We start from the raw sequence: 18583 nt of genomic DNA, 5'->3' as shown, positions 1-18583 counted from the left end.
ATTTCTCTACAACATCATCCCTCACCAACTGTTTTGAGTAGCACTAACCAGTTTGCCAGTGTCGCTCAGGAGATGTTAGCATATGTAATGAATGTTCAATTGCATCAAAAATTTAATTATTCTTCTTCTTCTGTTCCAAAACCTGATTGTCCTCATTCATTGCTAATAAGTGTAATATTTTTGGATACTTTTCAATAATTTCGGTCGAAACAATTCTTCAGAGTAGTAGGTAAACTGACCAGTAGATGTATTTTATGCTTTCAATTTTTCAAGTTTGTGATACATAGTTGTAATATTTATTCAAAACATTCCATTTCAGCTATAAAGTGGAAAGTATTTGAGATGAACTTCGGCATCTATTGCCTTTCACAATTGTAAGTCGGATATCAGTGTGAAACTCACACTTGTCCGTTACTGCTATCAGCTCAACCACTTGGAACTTGTCTTTAAGCCGATTACTTCTGAAACCAATCAGACAGAGTTCTGTTCGTTTTTCTTTATTTCTAATGATGTAGGTCACTGGAAAAATTTACAAACCGTAAGGTGGCTTTCATAGTATAAATGTTTATGTAGGTTTTTCGGCACCAAATATTTGTGACATTTTTGCAACAAAATTTGTTTGCTTAAGACACTACAGTGACATATGGAAGAAGTATTCAAGTCTCAACCCAAACATCGTAGGTTAAGTTTTTATTGGTTCCCACTCAGTGCATTCTGGAATGGTTGGTGAAACAACATCACTATCACTTTTCACTTTCATCCTGAACTGAAACACCGCATGGACTCTACCCTTCTAACGTCATTTCTACCTTAGGCCTTTCCTTTCCATTTTTTAAAATAATAGAATAAAGTAAAGCATTTTCCTTTAGTTTCGCTAGATTTCAGCCTTTACAATCTGAATGTCCCTCCGTTTACTCTAACTTGTCTTTTTGACAGTTGTGAAACGTTGGGGAGAATCGTCATGTATATTAACCAGTCGTTCTATAGCGGAAAATCCCAGGGTTGTAATGGACACTGCCAGCTTTTGTGCATTTCGTGCTTTGCAGATCCTAAATCTACGAATTTAGGTGTTTGAAGAAAAGCACCATATTTAAACTCTGCATATAACCAGTCCAATAGTTTTACAGCAGGCTAACACTGGTCACAGTTAGGCATAACTTTTCCTGAACGTATCTCAGTTGCGTGTAAGAATGCATTTGTTCTTTTTTAGTCTTAGAAAGTAATCGATTGAGTTTCTAAATGTGACAGCAGACTGTAAGTGTGAAGTAATTTCTGAAAAGCGTTGACAGATTTGGGACACAGTAAGTATTTAGATATCTGTCTTGTTTGAAACAAGTAATGAATGAGTCTCCTTCGAAAAGAGACAATTTTCTGTGTCCTTTGCTTTCTTGTGAATACATTATTGCTCTTTACAACTACGTGCAATACATGTGCAACCATCATTTTTGCAGAAAACTTGTTCCGTGTCTCCACAACGATTTCACACGAAAAAAAGTCAACTGTCTTGGTCTTAGTCCATGCATCTGGCGTTGTACTGATTTGTGAAATTTTAAGTGTAAAATACGTAGGTGCGATCACATACATGTAGTAAAACCACACTACGTAGCCACACTACGTTGTCCCAAATACTTCTAGCTATGTGTCATCGTTTCAATACATTAGCTACATCGTTTGCTTCCTTTTATTGCAAGTCATGCAGATCCATTGTCTACGCTGCTGTGGTACAGGGCTATCCATTACGGAATATGTTATGATGGGTACGATAGTTAATTAAAATGGGAAAGGAAACAGCAAATGACCATAAATGTCTTTATGCATCCTCTGTTTGCTATCAAACTTTTACCTAAATTGGCTATGTCACGTCGCAGAAACACTGTGATGTAAGATATATTTTCCTCCCGATGATGGAAGTATAACTGTCATATCATTGACGAACTAAATACTTTGTGACTGGAGAAAATTATGTTTTCCGTCTATACAATGTTGACACTAATGTCAGAAGCAGTAAAGTTCATGCAAGGGAAGCCTCCATGTCACTGACTTTGCTCATCTTTCGCACGACTGTAGTAAATACTTAGATGTAACAAATGCTGCTCTAGTACGATGTGTTTCTCAGGCGTTTTTGAAAAATCGACATTCGAAGTGTTAATAGATAGTTGCAAAAAACATGAGAGCATCGTCTATCGACAGGCGGCGCTACCGCGATCAATTAATGGGGTAGACTGGAAGTTTGGAGTGCTTCGTTACAGTCTAATTTCTATCCTAGTCTACCATCAAACACTTGTCTCATATTTCTTCGGAAAGGAACAGTAACGAAAACAATAACGATTGCGGTTCATTTGCAGTGAAGTACAATCAAGAAATAATAAGGGATCACTAATTTATCAATAGTTTCATGTACCTATTGCAGTGAAAGCATCCCGAGCTGTGCCTGATTTGAACAAAGTACCTGGTATTTGCAAAAAGAAATTTAGTAAAGGAAACAAAACAAAATTGTTCGGAGTAGGCATCAAAATCCATGGTGAAGAAATAAAAACTTGAAGGTTCGCCGATGACATTGTAATTCTGTCAGAGGCAGCAAAGGGCTTGGAAGAGCAGTTGAACGGAATGGACAGTGTCTTGAAAGGAGGGTATAAGATGAACATCAACAAAAGCAAAACGAGAATAATGGAATGTAGTCGAATGAAGTCGGGTGATGCTGAGGGAGTCAGATTAGGAAATGAGACACTTAAAGTAGTGAAGGAGTTTTGCTATTTGGGGAGCAAAATATCTGATGATGATCGTAGAGAGGATATAAAATGCAGACTGGCAATGGCAAGGAAAGCGTTTCTGAAGAAGAGAAATTTGTGAACATCGAGTATAGATTTAAGTGTCAGGAAGTCGTTTCTGGAAGTATTTATATGGAGTGTAGCCATGTATGGAAGTGAGACATGGACGATAAATAGTTTGGACAAGAAGAGAATAGAAGCTTTCGAAATGTGGTGCTACAGAAGAATGCTCAAGATTAGATGGGTAGATCACATAACTAATGAGGAAGTATTGAACAGGATTGGGGAGAAGAGAAGTTTGTGGCACAACTTGACGAGAAGAAGGGATCGGTTGGTAGAACATGTTCTGAGGCATCAAGGCATCACCAATTTAGTACTGGAGGGCAGTGTGGAGAGTAAAAATCGTAGAGGGAGACCAAGAGATGAATACACTAAGCAGATTCAGAAGGATGTAGGCTGCAGTAGGTACTGGGAGATGAAGAAGCTTGCGCAGGATAGAGTAGCATGGAGAGCTGCATCAAACCAGTCTCAGGACTGAAGACCACAACAACAACAAATAAACTATACAATACCAATATTGTACCACAATGAATACCATGATTCCTTTCAAGAGAAACATCATTCGCTGAAGTGATATGAGTATTTGATGGAAGATTAGGGAAAAAAATAAACTTAAATGACTTGGCTGGAATGCAGTAACACATCTGAGGTCATCAGTCCCCTAGAACTTAGAACTTCTTAAACCTAACTAACCTAAGGACATCACACACATCCATGCCCGAGGCAGGATTCTAATCTGCGACCGTAGTGGTCGCGCAGTTCCAAACTGAAGCGCCTAGAACCGCTCGGCCACACCGGCCGGCCGGAATGCAGTATAGGAATATCTACAGTCTACCTTATTAGCCTGTTGTGTTCGCGCCTCTGCCCGGCGGTTTGTACCCTTGTGATTTTCAATAGGGTCGTGATTCTTGGTACGTTGACTTTTCGAAACGCTTGAGAAAGGGATCATACTACAGTATTATTTGTTGTATCTAAGTATTTTCTGAAATCGCGGGCAAGGTGAGCAAAATCGGTGACCCGTTGAGTGCAGGACTCCACTGTGAATGAGTTTGGTGCCGGGCTGAGAGCTATTGTTATTGGCGCAGGTGTGTGGCAAGCAGTTCGCGGACCGCAGCAACATGATGCTCCACCTGCGGCTGCACTCCGGCATCAGGCCGTACAGCTGCGGCGAGTGCGGCAAGGCGTTCACCAAGAAGCACCACCTCAAGGCGCACATGTCCTGCCACACGGGGCTGCGGCCCTACTCCTGCGACCGCTGCGGCGCGCGCTTCAGCCAGGCCGGCAACATGCGCACGCACCGCAAGAAGTGCACCGCGCCGGGGCCGCCTCGCGGGGGCGGCGGGGGCGGCGGGAGCGGCGGGGGCGGCGGGGGCGGCGGGGGGCCCGCGGTCAGGGCGGCCGGCACCAGCGTCATCATGCGCGTGTCCGGCGAGCTGGTGCAGCACGTGCTGCAGTCCACCGACGATGTAGCCGCCGGCGGCGGCCGAAACGTCACGCTTGCTGGCGACGCCGCTATGTACCTCGGGGCTCCGTCAGCCACCCACAAAGCGTAATACGAGAAGGCTCCACTCTCGCACTACAGTCGCCCACATTCTGCCTCAGTCACCACTAGCCAATACAGGGTGTTACAAAAAGTTACGGCCAAACTTTCAGCAAACATTCCTCACACACAAAGAAAGAAAATATGTTATGTGGACATGTGTTCGGAAATGCTTACTTTCCATGTTAGAGCTTATTTTATTATTTCTCTTCAAATCACATTAATCATGGAATGGAAACACACAGTAACAGAACGTACCAGCGTGACTTCAAACACTTTGTTACAGGAAATGTTCAAAATGTGCTCCGTTTGCGAGGATACGTGCATCCACCCTCCGTCGCATGAAATCCCTGATGCGCTGATGCAGCCCTGAAAAATGGCGTATTGTATCACAGCCGTCCACAGTACTAGCACGAAGAGTCTCTACATTTGGTACCGGGGTTGCGTAGACAACACCTTTCAAATGCCCCCATAAATGAAAGTCAAGAGGGTTGAAGTCAGGAGAGCGTGGAGGCCATGGAATTGGTACGCCTCTACCAATCCATCGGTCACCGAATCTGTTGTTGAGAAGCGTACGAACACTTCGACTGAAATTTGCAGGAGCTCCATCGTGCATGAACCACGTGTTGTGTCGTACTTGTAAAGGCACATGTTCTAGCACCACTGGTGGATTATCCCGTATGAAAACATGATAACGTGCTCCATTGAGCGTAGGTGGAAGAACTTGGGGCCCAATCGAGACATCACCAACAATGCCTGCCCAAACGTTCACAGAAAATCTGTGTTGATGACGTGATTGCACAATTGCGTGGGGATTCTCGTCAGCCCACACATGTTGATGGTGAAAATTTACAATTTTATCACGTTGGAATGAAGCCTCATCCGTAAAGAGAACATTTGCACTGAAATGAGGATTGACACATTGTCGGATGAACCATTCGCAGAAGTGTACCCGTGGAGGCCAATCAGCTGCTGATAGTGCCTGCACACGCTGTACATGGTACGGAAACAACTGGTTCTCCCGTAGCACTCTCCATACAGTGACGTGGTCAACGTTACCTTGTACAGCAGCAACTTCTCTGACGCTGATATTAGGGTTATCGTCAACTACATGAAGAATTGCCTCGTCCATTGCAGGTGTCCTCGTTGTTCTAGGTCTTCCCCAGTCGCGAGTCATAGGCTGGAATGTTCCGTGCTTCCTAAGGCGCCGATCAATTGCTTCGAACGTCTTCCTGTCGGGACACCTTCGTTCCGGAAATCTGTCTCGATACAAACGTACCGCACCACGGCTGTTGCCCCGTGCTAATACATACGTCAAATGGGCATCTGCCAACTCCGCATTTGTAAACATTGCACTGACTGCAAAACCACGTTCGTGATGAACACTAACCTGTTGATGCTTCGTACTGATGTGCTTGATGCTAGTGCTTTAGAGCAATGAGTCGCATGTCAACACAAACACCGAAGTCAACATTACCTTCCTTCAATTGGGCCAACTGGCGGTGAATCGAGGAAGTACAGTACATACTGACGAAACTAAAATGAACTCTAACATGGAAATTAAGCGTTTCCGGACACCTATCCACATAATATCTTTTCTTTATTTGTGTGTCAGGAATGTTTCCTGAAAGTTTGACCGTACCTTTTTGGAACACCCTGTATATTGAGGCAGTGACAGTAAAAGACGATTATGTAGCAGCATCCACATTAAGGGCTGTTATCGTATTTTATTTTTACTTACCAGTCTTGCTTCCTGTTTTTTTTTTTTTTTTTTTTTTTTTTTTTTTTTTTTTTTTTTTTTTTTTTTTTTTTCAAGCCCTTCGATCGTTCCCGGTAGTCGTAATTTTATGTTTTCTTACCTAATTTATGGCTCAGATTGCACGATTTCGTTTTTATTATTTTACTCCACATCATCAAATTCGGGAAATTCTGTGCCATTATCAAAAGTGCCTAGAAAACTCATGCAAGTAAATGGAAAAAAGGTATATCTCTTGCGTAAATCAGTCTATATTTTTTGTCACCATTAAGAAGAGCATCAAATTGAATTTCATCCAACGCCAAATTGCCACTCCACCACATCCAGTTTCTTTTAGGAGAATATATCATACTGGGGGGAGCAACAAAAAGGTTAGTGATGGGATGTAAATCATAAATATTTCTGTCAAAATGTTTTATACCCATCTCATATATATTTAGGTAGATTGTCGAAAAACAATGATTCAACTGGCTCTGAGCACTATGGGACTTTACATCTGAGGTCATCAGTCCCTTAGAACTTAGAACTACTTAAGTAACCTAAGGACATCACACACATCGATGCCCGATGCAGGATTCGAACCTGCGACCGTAGCGGCCGCGCGGTTCCAGACTGAAGCGTCTAGAACCGCTCGGCCACACTGGCCGGCATAGATTGTCAACGGTTATTTATTTTGCTAACCAGAGACGATGAAAACACATTACATTAAACTATGGTGCTTTTCATTCTTATAGCATTTATAGATTTCGCGTGAAGACAGTCTCATCTTGAGAAATTCTTTGCCCACTTTTTCTTACGTCTTCTTAAGGTTCTAGTAGGTGTGCTTTCCTTTATATCAAAACGACGGAGCAAATCAAACAAATTCGCTTCTTTCTACACTTTGCAGGAGCATATTGCAGTCAATCCTTTGCGATCCAATACAGCTCGACGTGTCGTATGAATTTAGTTCGCTGCACTCTTCTTCAGGCGTTCAGTATCGATCTCATGGAAGTCTGCATCATCTCTTCTCTATGAACTCTATTAGAATCTTAATCTCTATTAGAATCTAAAGTCTATCTTTCAGTAATATGACGTCTTTGAAAATTTATTGACACATTTCCACATGCATTATTTAATTAATTATAAATATTGATCTAGCACAGTACCACAGGAAAACGCGTTGGTGAAATGGGCGCCATTTTGACCTGTATCTCGAACTTACTGGCACTACCAACTTTTCCGATAATAACAAATTTGCTTTAGAAAATGCAATATTCTGTTGAAGATTTTGGTAGAAAAGCCCAGCTACATCTGATGCTTATTTATTTAACAGTGCTCTAATAATGTTAACTGCACACACTCGTTTGTTTCTCCATGTTTCAGATTCTTGTTCTCCGCGTTTTCTGATAGTTAGCTCTCTTTATAAGATGGGAATGTACTTGTAGCGGAACGGATTAGATATATGTTCCTCAGCTCTAAGATAATATGCAACTGCAGAAATTTTAAATTGTTTCAAGGATAACTCTCCGCTCCTGTCAACCTCCTTTGCTTCAATGTTTCGCAAATTCTTGCATCATAAATAGCACAGTCCCTTCAGTTATTCGAGTTTCAGTTTTGCTTTACAGGTGCTTGTCCTAATTTCTGCTACTATCCTTTTCGTTGGCCAATGGTTTCTTTCTATGGTTTTACTAAACGTATGTCACAACCAGTCTGTTTAATAACTAACTAGAGAGTTTATTTCCGATGAAACTGCTCCCTTGTTTCAGTAGTTGTATAGTGCGAGATTTTTGTGTCCTCTAGCACTGTTTGATATCAGAACATGTTTTAAGCTACTTCTAATACATGGATATATTTAAATTCATCAAATAACTCCATTAGTGATATAAAGTAATGATGCCAATAGGGAGCAGATGCAGAGAACTAAAAATAATTTGTATGGGCCATACGAATGAATGAGAATTGTTCCAATTATGTTAAAGGATAAACATACAGAATCAGGGATATTGTTCCCGACAAAAATCTCTAGAATTAACGAGGCAAGAGACTACCAGTCATTAAATTTATACTATGTAATCCACTATCGTTTTCATATTGATACAATACGATAAATATCAACACGTTATAGAACTAATTTTCGTTTCCTCAAATCTTATCACCCATACCAAAGACTGATCTGTATCTCGTCCTTACTTATCTGTAACTATAGTGTTATAAGTCTAGCCATATTGAATCATCTGCAAAAGCTCTATGTTTTGATACTGATGGTGACCACAAGGTTGAGTCAATTCAGACATCTGTTTATTGGTCCAATTCTTTCGACAGCCACTTATCAGTCAAACCATGTACATGATTTTCTTAAATTTTCATGTGTAGCTCTTCCGTTACAGAAACTGTGACTTGATGATTTTCATTAATGCCATGTGTCATTGCATATGACGCTGTTACACATAACATATCTTTCTCTCGACTCTTAGGGATTCGCGTTAGAATATTAACTCATAATAAAATAAAACGTACGAGAATTCGCATTGTGCTGATGACAACTGACAGCGTATATTCCACATTCGAAATTTCTTGTCGTAAGTACATGTCGAGCAAGTTATGTGGGGTTGTTCAGTTCTAACATTCAGTTCCTGTAAAGGATCGTAGTATTTCATAACGCATTCATGACCTCTTAAAAACAATAGGGTGTCCTATTTACTGGCATATATTTATCTCCCCTTTACTTCATGCATTTCTAGCCCCGTGACAGTAAATAAAGTAAGCTATAATTTATTTCAGTTCTTAAATTCATTGAATGTATCTACGTTCAACGTTTCAGGGCACATTTTCTGCTATTTGAAAGCGAAAACCTAAAATGACATTAGCAGTAATGGATCTTCTGGTTACTGTAGTTGATCAACAATTGTTTACTACAAACTTTTTATTGTTATCAATTCTGTTCGGTATGCTTGTGCCTGCGGGATGCTTTTCGTCATGATTTACAGAAAATGACCCACAGATTTTCATTTACTTTAACAGTCCTAAAACAAAACACAACGAAGAAACATTCCAGAATTATGTTATTCTGTCAATGAAAACTTTGCCTCCAACAATTTAACTTCGTCTTTGGTTTACTGTTACTATATCTCGTGTATTGTGCATACAGAACACTGGAACCCATATGCAGAAATATCGACCAGTATATTGTTGTCACCGAAATATCAACCCCAACATTATTGATAAAATGAGACTGCAATGGTCTGCTCCTCAGTAGTCACTGTAGTCGTTAGTGTCGCAATATATTTTTGTATGCCACAATTTTTGTACGAGCTTTCTCTAATTTGTCTAAACCTGGTTGTGGCTTACAGTAAGTCACGTTTAGAGAAATCACGTGGGCCTCTGCTGTCATAAAACAAACACCGTCCGGACAGGCCTTCAAGGTTGCACCGTACCGACAGGCTACCATGTTATCCTAAGCCCTTAGGCGTCACTGGACCCATCCAAATGCTAGCCAAGCTGGACAGCACTTAACTTACCACTGCGGCAATACCGTTGGCTATGATGTCTTAAGGAAGCGCATAATCGTCTGTTAGTGTCATAATCCCACCAACTCAGCTTATCTTTCACTAATTCGGTAATCGGTTGATATGAGTACTGCATTCACATCACTCTATCCTCAACTTCATAAAACGATTATTTTGGTACTAGACATCAGTTTTTAAATGTTCTTAATCTGGATGCTGCTACTAAATCATAATATAATTTCTGCGCATGTAAATATCATGAACTATATTCTCTAATAGCGTAAAATAGATTAATTTTGTGTTGTGTATTGTTCTCTTATCGTTACAGGATAGTTAAGAAACTGTGTTATGATAACGCTCCTCGAAAGTGGCTAGCCACAGGTAATGATTTTTTTAATAATATGAACTATTCCAGGTAATGATTACCTGGTTTTGGTAAAGGTTGTGAACGGGCACTACGAATAGAAGATTACAGTCTCTTCCAGACAAAATTTGTAAGTACCGGTGCAGGTAGTAGCTCATGGATCATACATGATGGAAAAACGTGCCTGTGTAGCGTTAAAGAATAATAACAACAGAAACTAACGTAATAATATAATCGCTAAACACGGTGCAGTTGTTGTAGAGAAAATAAAGAAATACTGTTCACGCAACATCAAAAGTTGTTCTTCATAGTTAGATGCTATCATGTCCTGACAATGGTCAGGACTCGACCAGCATATCAGAACAAAGACAGGCGGGACGAATGACGAAGCTTCTTGAAAGAAGTCCTGCTGTGTCTCACCTCAAGACAGTCTCGACTGTCTTCTTAACAATAATGCAGAACTTGCCGAGGCGCAAGCGGCAGTCACACAGCTTTGAATACGATGGTCTCATGGTTCTGTTCTGCTTTCTTTACTTATTTTATCAGTTCTACCTTCCTACCTTAAATATTTTTCCTTATTGATTTTCCCAGTGGTAGTAAGCCACTTCTTCTCCCATTCAAAGGGCGTAGCACCTACACACATAGACACTCTTCTCCGTCTTTCAGTAGACTTCTTCTCGTCAAGAGGACCCTACTGCTTGAGGAGTGCGTTGTCAACACAGGACCATTAACCTCAGAGCGCGTTTACTAGATACCGCAGACAGACAAGCAACTGCTACGCAATTCTTGCGAGATTTATCTCTATGTATAGTTTTCTATGTTTGATTTTGAAGAATAAATTCCCTGTGTTTATCACCTGCACGTTTTGAGTTGCAGTGTTCTCTACCCGGATGAGTTGTCCCAGTCGCATCTTCAGACTACTATGTATATGATCACTTTGAGATTGATGTAGATGGTGGGCAGCTTTCTATACTTCTCCTTCCTTGTTAACAGCTCTTGATGTATGTACAGTATGATGATATTCACCACTTTTGAAAAATGGAAGCTTCGTGGAACTGTGGCAGTTTTACGGATAATGAGCTTAAGTATACAAGTTTTCTTTGGATTAAGGTTCATAAATTGTGTGGAATGGAAACTGGAAAGGACTTGAATTGTATGAAGTTAACTTGGTTTTCAGTTTTCCTATTTCTTTCCACATCTGCTTCAGATAATTTAATCAGTTATCTCTGTTATATACGCCTGCCTTGCTAATCTCTACAGTTTATGGTGAAAGCTATCTCAATAATTTAAAATATAAGAATGGAGTATTGTGTTTCTGATTGTAAGCTCTGAGCTGAAATAATAAATGGCTGTCGTAATGAAACTTGTACTGTCGTGATGTGAAAGTAAAGCTGTACTGTAATAGTAATTAATTGTCCTAATGAAAAGGGACTGTAAAAGTTATCAATCCGACTGCAAGAAATTTGAACAGTGTAAACTACCTGAAAAATAAACTTTGCAAAATTGATCACAAAAACTGTCTCTGAATGATATATGTTGGTCCTGATTGAATAAATTTAAAAGATCAAAATATATTCTCCTTACCTCTATTCTGCACAAATCTGGATAACGCTTTGTATTACTGCTCTGTCTTGCGCACCGCTATGCTAAACCTGCAAAATATTGTATCTACACAGAGACACTTGAGAGGTGCAATGAGTTCTCTATTAATTGCAAATCGAACTGTTTTTCGAACACACCTGGTTGCATGACCCATTAAAAATTGCAAGAGAAGGTTTGGTAAAAACTTACTTTACTTTTTCGTGCCCGGAAATCAAGTCACAATATCTCAGCCGACTATGGAGCCACGTCCAAGGCTCTTGCCCAGCCATAAATCGTCGGGGTTGCATCTATAAGGGCAGTTTGGGCAGGTGAGCAGATGCTCCATACCCTGAGGATCGCCACAGTCAAAGACCCCCACCTAATCACATTTGCCTTCACTGGGGCCACCCTTGTCCTTATTCGGTTCAGTGTCCTCCATGTCTTCCAGTTTGCACTGAATCCGCTGGGCACTTCCTGTGCAGTTGGGTAACCAGCTGGTGGTTCTTCTACTATCGTGGCTAAGAACCTTTTACGGCATTTCAGTCACCCGTGTTTACACTCATTGCCAAAAAAGGGGATGCCGATCGTCAATAGTTTTTCGGAGCCTCTCTGTGAATACATGTGATGTTCTCCGAGAGTTAGGGATCACAAACCCTGTAGCTCTATATAGTTTTGGCAGGGAAGCAGGTTTCATGTATCCTGTTGTTAACCGACATGTTTCATTGAGACTTTTTCATGAGTTGATCTGCACCGTACTGGGCAGGTATATTCGGCTGTAGAGAAGCATGAGGCTTGTGCGGTTGTTCTTAATATGGAAGGTTTAGCGCCCCATTTTCTGTTAGCTAGTTTCCGCAGAATATTACTTTTGGCAGTAACCTTTTGTCGCGACTTTCCGAAATGGTACCCGTGTGTCAGAAATCTATCGAACACCAGGCCCAGGTAAGTTGGCTTGTCGGTATACTCCAGTGTGGTACTATTCCAAGAGACGTTAAATTTCCGGTTAGGTTGCCAGGATCGAAGGTGGAAGGCACTGACATGTGTTTTGGACGGGTTTGGCTTAAGAAAGTTGTTTTTATAATACCCTGACATTTCTCTAAGAGCTTTCTCCAGCTTCTGGTCTACATCCTCAAAGGTTCTCCCCTGTGCTGCAATTGCCAGGTCATCCGCATACAGAAAATGTTTTGTATGCTTAGGCGTCGGTTGGCCGTTGGTATACAGATTAAATAGGGAGGGCGCCAAAACACTTCCTTGGGCCAGACCATTTTTCTGTTTTCTCTATCTGCTCTTCTTCCCATTGATGACAAAATAAAATTGTCTATTTTGTAATAGGAACTCGGTAATCTTAATAAATTGATAGTCTGATTAAAGAGCCTCTGGAGCAGCAGCCTGTGGTTAATGTATCATATGCAGAGCTAAGGTCTTTTTATTTTCGTATCCTCCCTCCATGTGTTCTGTTAAGCACAGAATTTGGCTGGTACATGATTTTCCAGGTCTAAAACCAGCTTGTTGAGGAATAAGTTTCATCTCAATAGTGTCTGTCATACGATTTAAAATAAGTCTCTCATATAGTTTGTAAAGATGACACAGGAGAGATATTGGGCGATAGTTCTTTGCTGAATGAGGCGCCTTCCCAAGTTTCAAGAGTACCACTATACTTGCCTTCCTCCACATCTTGGGGATCTTACGTGTTTCGCAACATTGACTGAAAAGTCGCAGGATCCAGTTACTTGTGCCCGGTCCAAAGCGTTTGATCTGCTCCATGCACATGTCATCCACCCCAGCTGCTTTGCCGCTTTTCATATTGCTCAGACCCTTGTTGAATTCCTTCACTGTAAAAGGTGTTAAAAAGCTATTAGTTTCTGATTCTAAAGTCCTGTTAAATTTTGTTTTCTGTTGTTTTGTATTAGTCTTTCCATTCAGGAGCAGTTGATGAGCCACTTGATTAGTTGTTACCGCGGCAAACTGTTTGGGACCATTTGGGTCTCTGTCAAGTTTTTTTAACGAGATTCCAGGCTATTTTACTGCTATGTGTCGTATCCATCCTCTCCAGGGTCTCCATCCATTTTGCCGAGCTTCACTTAGCATTTCCATCACAGTCATACCAAATGCTATTGTTTCTTGATTAAGGGGGTCGTTTTGGTATAATTCCTTGTACTTGCCTAAGACATGCCTGGAGTGATGTGAGAGACTTGGGATGTACTGCTGTCGGAAGCCTCGTAGTATACGTCGTCTGGAGATTCTCTGTAGCATTCGCACAAATGGCTGGTAGTTCTCTGGGGTTGGGGCGAGATTTACTATGGCTTTATCCAGTTCCTCTGCGAAAGTTTCCCAGTTGCCAATTGGTCTTTTTAAAGTTAAATCTTCAGCGAAACGGTACTGTAGTGGTCTTGTCTGCTGTACACACCTATATCTCTACTGGTCTATGCCGTGTTCGAGGTATGGGTTGATATACTACTTTAGTACAGCAGTTATCAGGGTTACATCCACGCTTCCATATTTTACTTGTGAAGGAGGGGGGAAGTTTTGGATTATGGAGGATACTGAAGTTTCTTGTTTCTATCCATTCCTCTAACAGGTGTCCGTTGTCATCTGTTTCATTATATCCGCAAGTGGTGCTGTGGCAGTTAAAATCTCCTACAATGAATTTGGTGTTTTGGTTTGTGGAGTTTTTTGACTGGGTGAAAGCAAATTTTTTTCCTGGAGGTTTATACACAGATGTTACTGTAAAGTTTCCAATTTCAGCTGTTGGTATTTCGATATTATTGGCTGTAGATTTTCCGACAGAAGACACGTCATCTCAGCTCTAACGAATATGGCACTACCGTGTTTAGGACGTGGTGCTTCCACAGGTAGTCGCGTTCTTTGTATGTCGGGTGTTTTTGCTTCTGCAGCTCTGTGGGTTTCTTGGATGCATAACGCATCCCATTTATGAGTCTGGCAGAGTTCCGATAAGATGTCTTGTTTGTTGTTTGTAATTCCCTCAACGTTTAGGCTTACAATCGTCAGGATTGGCTGTGAGAAGTGTCTATTTGTTACCTTCTTCCAAGGTTTCCGGTGGTGGAAGGACTGGCCGTTATAGTTACTGATAACGTTTCCAGGGGATAATACTAAGTTTTACTATTTTGTATACTGTGAAAATGTGCCCGAGGCAGATTTTATATTTAATGAACTTCTTAAGATCCAAACAATATACTTTCCTATCTCTCAAATCTAGCAACTCTCAGTACAATAACCAAGTTAGTCCGATGACACAGCAATAGTGAAAAAAAGTAACCGTTATAACGTTTACCTGATATTCCATTACACTTCCTCTTTCACAAAAAATTCATTGATAAATTGAGACTTTGCATTTGAAATACAATATTGCCATTGCTTCCACATTCTAAAACAGCTTAACATTGTGTGCTTCCTCACTGAGACACAGCTAAACATTATCTGCTTTACTCTAACACAGATTAACCTTGTCTGCAGCACTCTAACACAGATAAACTTTGACTGGCTCACTCTAATACAGCTACACTTTGACCGCCCTACTGCGTCCCCGCGCATATCGGAGATGCTAACTTAACTTTGAAACGTCCCCTTAGAAAAAATTATACAAGACTGTGCTTAAACTGAAACACAATATTTTTGGCGCAACGCAATCTGACTTCCAAAAATCCCTACGAAAGAATGGGCCTGAGTAACATTAACCTATACGTTTCACAAATCACTTACCTCACAAAAATCTTCGTTACTCAAGCTACTGCAATACAGCGAGCGCCACTACTGCCAGCTAAATAAAAGATTCAAACTACTGAAGGCACTAACTACTGATAGGCATAGTTAGCAAATGAAAGATTTTAATAGAGAACAAAAAATGTATTTACCTCACTAGCACTTAACTATATATAGCAGTTCATGACACCAATTCTTACAAATTTCAAAACTCCGCCATCTCTCTCCCCACGTCCACCACTGCTGGCGGCTCACCTCCAACTGCGCAACGCTACGCGCTGTTAGCATCCAGCTGCCGCTGCCCAACACTACAATGGCAGACAACAATGCAAACCAGCCACAGACTGCACACGGCACAGCCAGTGATTTTCATACAGAGCGCTACGTGGCGGCGGCGTTACCAATAAAAAAACCTAAACAGCCTACTTATAACTTCTGCGATGCAGCTTTACAACATCGATGCTCGCTCACAATCGATTCAGAAACCAAAATTATACATGGCACCTATTCTTGCTGAGCTTGGTCGTGCCAGAACCGATTGGAGCTTTTGCCGCTAAGTTGCCACAAACTTGGGGTATCGAGAGTCTTGTAGTGCATAAAACGATGCAAAAAATTTACGAAACCGAGAAAAATTGTGACTTTACCTTTGGAAGTGGGTGTGGTGATGTCACGGATAGCTTGCAACTTATCCGGGTCAGGTTCCTTGTTATAAACAGATATGACGTGACCTAAAAATTTGATGTTAGATTTGGCGAATTCAGGTTTGCTCAATCTGACAGTAACACAATGATCAGAAAATACTTGTAACAAATATCCGGTGGCATCACTGTGCTCACCCCAGATCTTTTCGGATACGAGAATACCACCGACATAAATGATAATCTTATATTTCAAATGCTCCGGTAAAATAGAATTTCACCCCTGATGAATGCTGCAGCCGAAATGTTTGATCCAAAAGGAAGTTTACAGAACTGGCCGCATATACCAAAACAGAGAACGGCCGTATATTTGCGGCAACTGGGGTGCAACTGTATTTTAAATCGAGAGAAGAGGAAACTGTGACGCCTTGAAATCTCTGAAGAATCTCTTCCAATGTTTGCGGTCTATCGATTTCCGGAATAATAATGTTGTCAATTTGACTACAATCGAGAACAAACCTTAGTGAACCATGTTTCTTTCCGCACAATATGAAGCGGACTGCTATAAGGGCCGGCTGCCGCCGCAATAGCTTGTAATTACTTTCTTCTTTAACTTTCTGACGATAGACAAAGGGAATGGTGTAGTGTCGTTCAACGAAATTATTGTGTGGCTTAACTTGAAATTCATAAAGAAAACCAAGAATAGTGCCAGGTACATTATCAAAGACGTGAGCATGAGTTTGTTGGATTGCCCGTAATTGTTGTTTACGAAAGTCAGAGGTGGCTTTGTCCTGAATCGTGTCGAAAATGTCAGTCACAGTGCGGGCATCGTTGGGCCCACAGTGAGGGTCAGCAGAATTAAATTGTGTGGTGTACCTGTCGATATTTCTAAATGAAGAAAGAAAATGCAGGCGACTGATATCTTGTTCCTCGCTAGAGAGGCTCTGATCAAAATTTAAAAACAACATTCTGTCATCGTTTTGTAACGTAATACTACTGTTGTTAAAATCCAGCACTGTTTTATGTCTGTTTAAGAAATCGATGCCCAGAATGACTTCAGTAGTTAATAATAGGACGATAAGAAAGTTGGCGAAAAATGTGTGACCTTGAGTAGAAAATTGTAAGTGAATTTGACGTCTGACTTCAGCGCTTTTACCAGGTACGGGACGATTTATTTTGATTTTATTGAGAGGTAACATCGCACAAGAAACTTCAGAATTGCAGCGGTTGAATGCTGCGTCACTCATGACAGTAACGGAAGAACCAGAATCCAGAACTGCTTTTAATACATGTTTGCCAACTTGAATGATAATAACTGGATGACAAAACAGTTTGAGAGGCTGTTCAGTTTCACGTAACAGTAAATCCCTGATGTCTTGGAAGCGAGTCATGTGCTCTATAACGTGTGCGGAATGCGATGTAACCTGTGCGGCGTCGACATCATATGACACCTGGTCCGCTAGTCATTGTCGCGTAGCGTCTGTACCGTTCGGTACGTTGGCAGATGCGTCTTCAATGATGTGAACAGTGTGCTGGGGCTCTGATTTTGATTACCTTGTCGCAACTGAAAATCCACTGTGACCTTGAAAATGCTGGGCATTGCCATAAGAATTTTTCTGGTCCGGCTGTTGTCTGTAGTTACGGCAAGTGTTCCTGTGTATAAAATTATTACCAGAATCATTTTGAGAGAATGATTGCTGCTGCGACAGCTATTGCTGCAAAGGCTGATTTATGTGTTGTCTGGAATTAACATATTGCTGACTAGACTGTTGAAAATTGTGTTTCTGCTGTTGGTAGTTATTAGGAAGACTATGGTTCTGCTGAAAATGTCGTTGCTGATTACCATTAAAATTCAGGTTGTTACTGCCAAAATTTCTGTTGTGTCTTTCATTTCTAAAATAGTTGCTCTTATTTTGATTGAAAAACGTACCAGAATGACCACTGTTGTGTTTGTAGTGAAAACTGCCGCTGTTGTTAGGAAAGTTATTGTTATTCTTCTGCTGAGAAAACGACTGATCAGTGTCAAGTAACTGTAAAACGTCATGGAAAGCATGTATGTTAGATGTTTGTTGACCTGTTCTTAATGCACATTTCAGATTTCCTAGAAGTTCTGAAATACAGAGGTGGGTCAAACCTGACGGGCTGAATGGCTCAAGTAAATGCTGGTTTTGTTGTACCATGTACTCAAAGTATTGTGTCAACGTTTCAAAATTCCAGTTGTTGAAATTCGGTAAATTTATCAATTTATCTGTCATAGCACGCTTTACCGTCTCAGACCAGTACGCTGAGAGGGAAGCGCTTTGAAATTCAACTGAAAAAAATTGACGTGCAATAAGTCGCATTCTCGTAGATGCTCCCCCTTCCAAAAAGATACAATAAATTCTAATTTATGAGAGACAGGCCAGTTTGGCGGCAAAGAAAAAGTAAATTTTTGAGTCCAGTCCAAGGGATGCAGACAGTTAGGACCATTACGAAATACTTTGAATTTCCTGACAGATAAAAAATACTTGTAATTTTATCCATCGGTTCAAAAATTATCAAAAGAATGCTGTCGGTTGAAACAGATGCGAGAGGTGTCATGTGATTGTAAAAGGTCTCTTTCTCTGACCGGTTTAGTAAGCTGAGGCTGCCTAGAATGTTCTATATTCTTATCGATACAATGCGTGGCAAAGTT

The 18583-nt window shown here is 40.8% G+C and overlaps 1 protein-coding gene across 1 annotated transcript in view; it reads left to right on the top strand.

The window, feature by feature from the left end:
* LOC126282297 (zinc finger protein 260-like) overlaps window positions 1-18055 on the top strand; it is a 100155-nt gene extending 82100 nt beyond the window's left edge. Inside the window, exons 5-6 of the mRNA XM_049981951.1 lie at window positions 3914-4175; window positions 18006-18055. Coding sequence (XP_049837908.1) covers window positions 3914-4175; window positions 18006-18055 — 312 coding nt within the window. The remainder of the gene's footprint in view (window positions 1-3913; window positions 4176-18005) is intronic.
* The last annotated feature ends 528 nt before the right edge of the window (window positions 18056-18583 follow it).

The sequence above is a fragment of the Schistocerca gregaria genome, chromosome 7, assembly GCF_023897955.1.
Source record: "Schistocerca gregaria isolate iqSchGreg1 chromosome 7, iqSchGreg1.2, whole genome shotgun sequence".
Lineage (NCBI taxonomy): Eukaryota > Metazoa > Arthropoda > Insecta > Orthoptera > Acrididae > Schistocerca > Schistocerca gregaria.
This window is presented reverse-complemented; position numbering and strand designations above follow the sequence as displayed.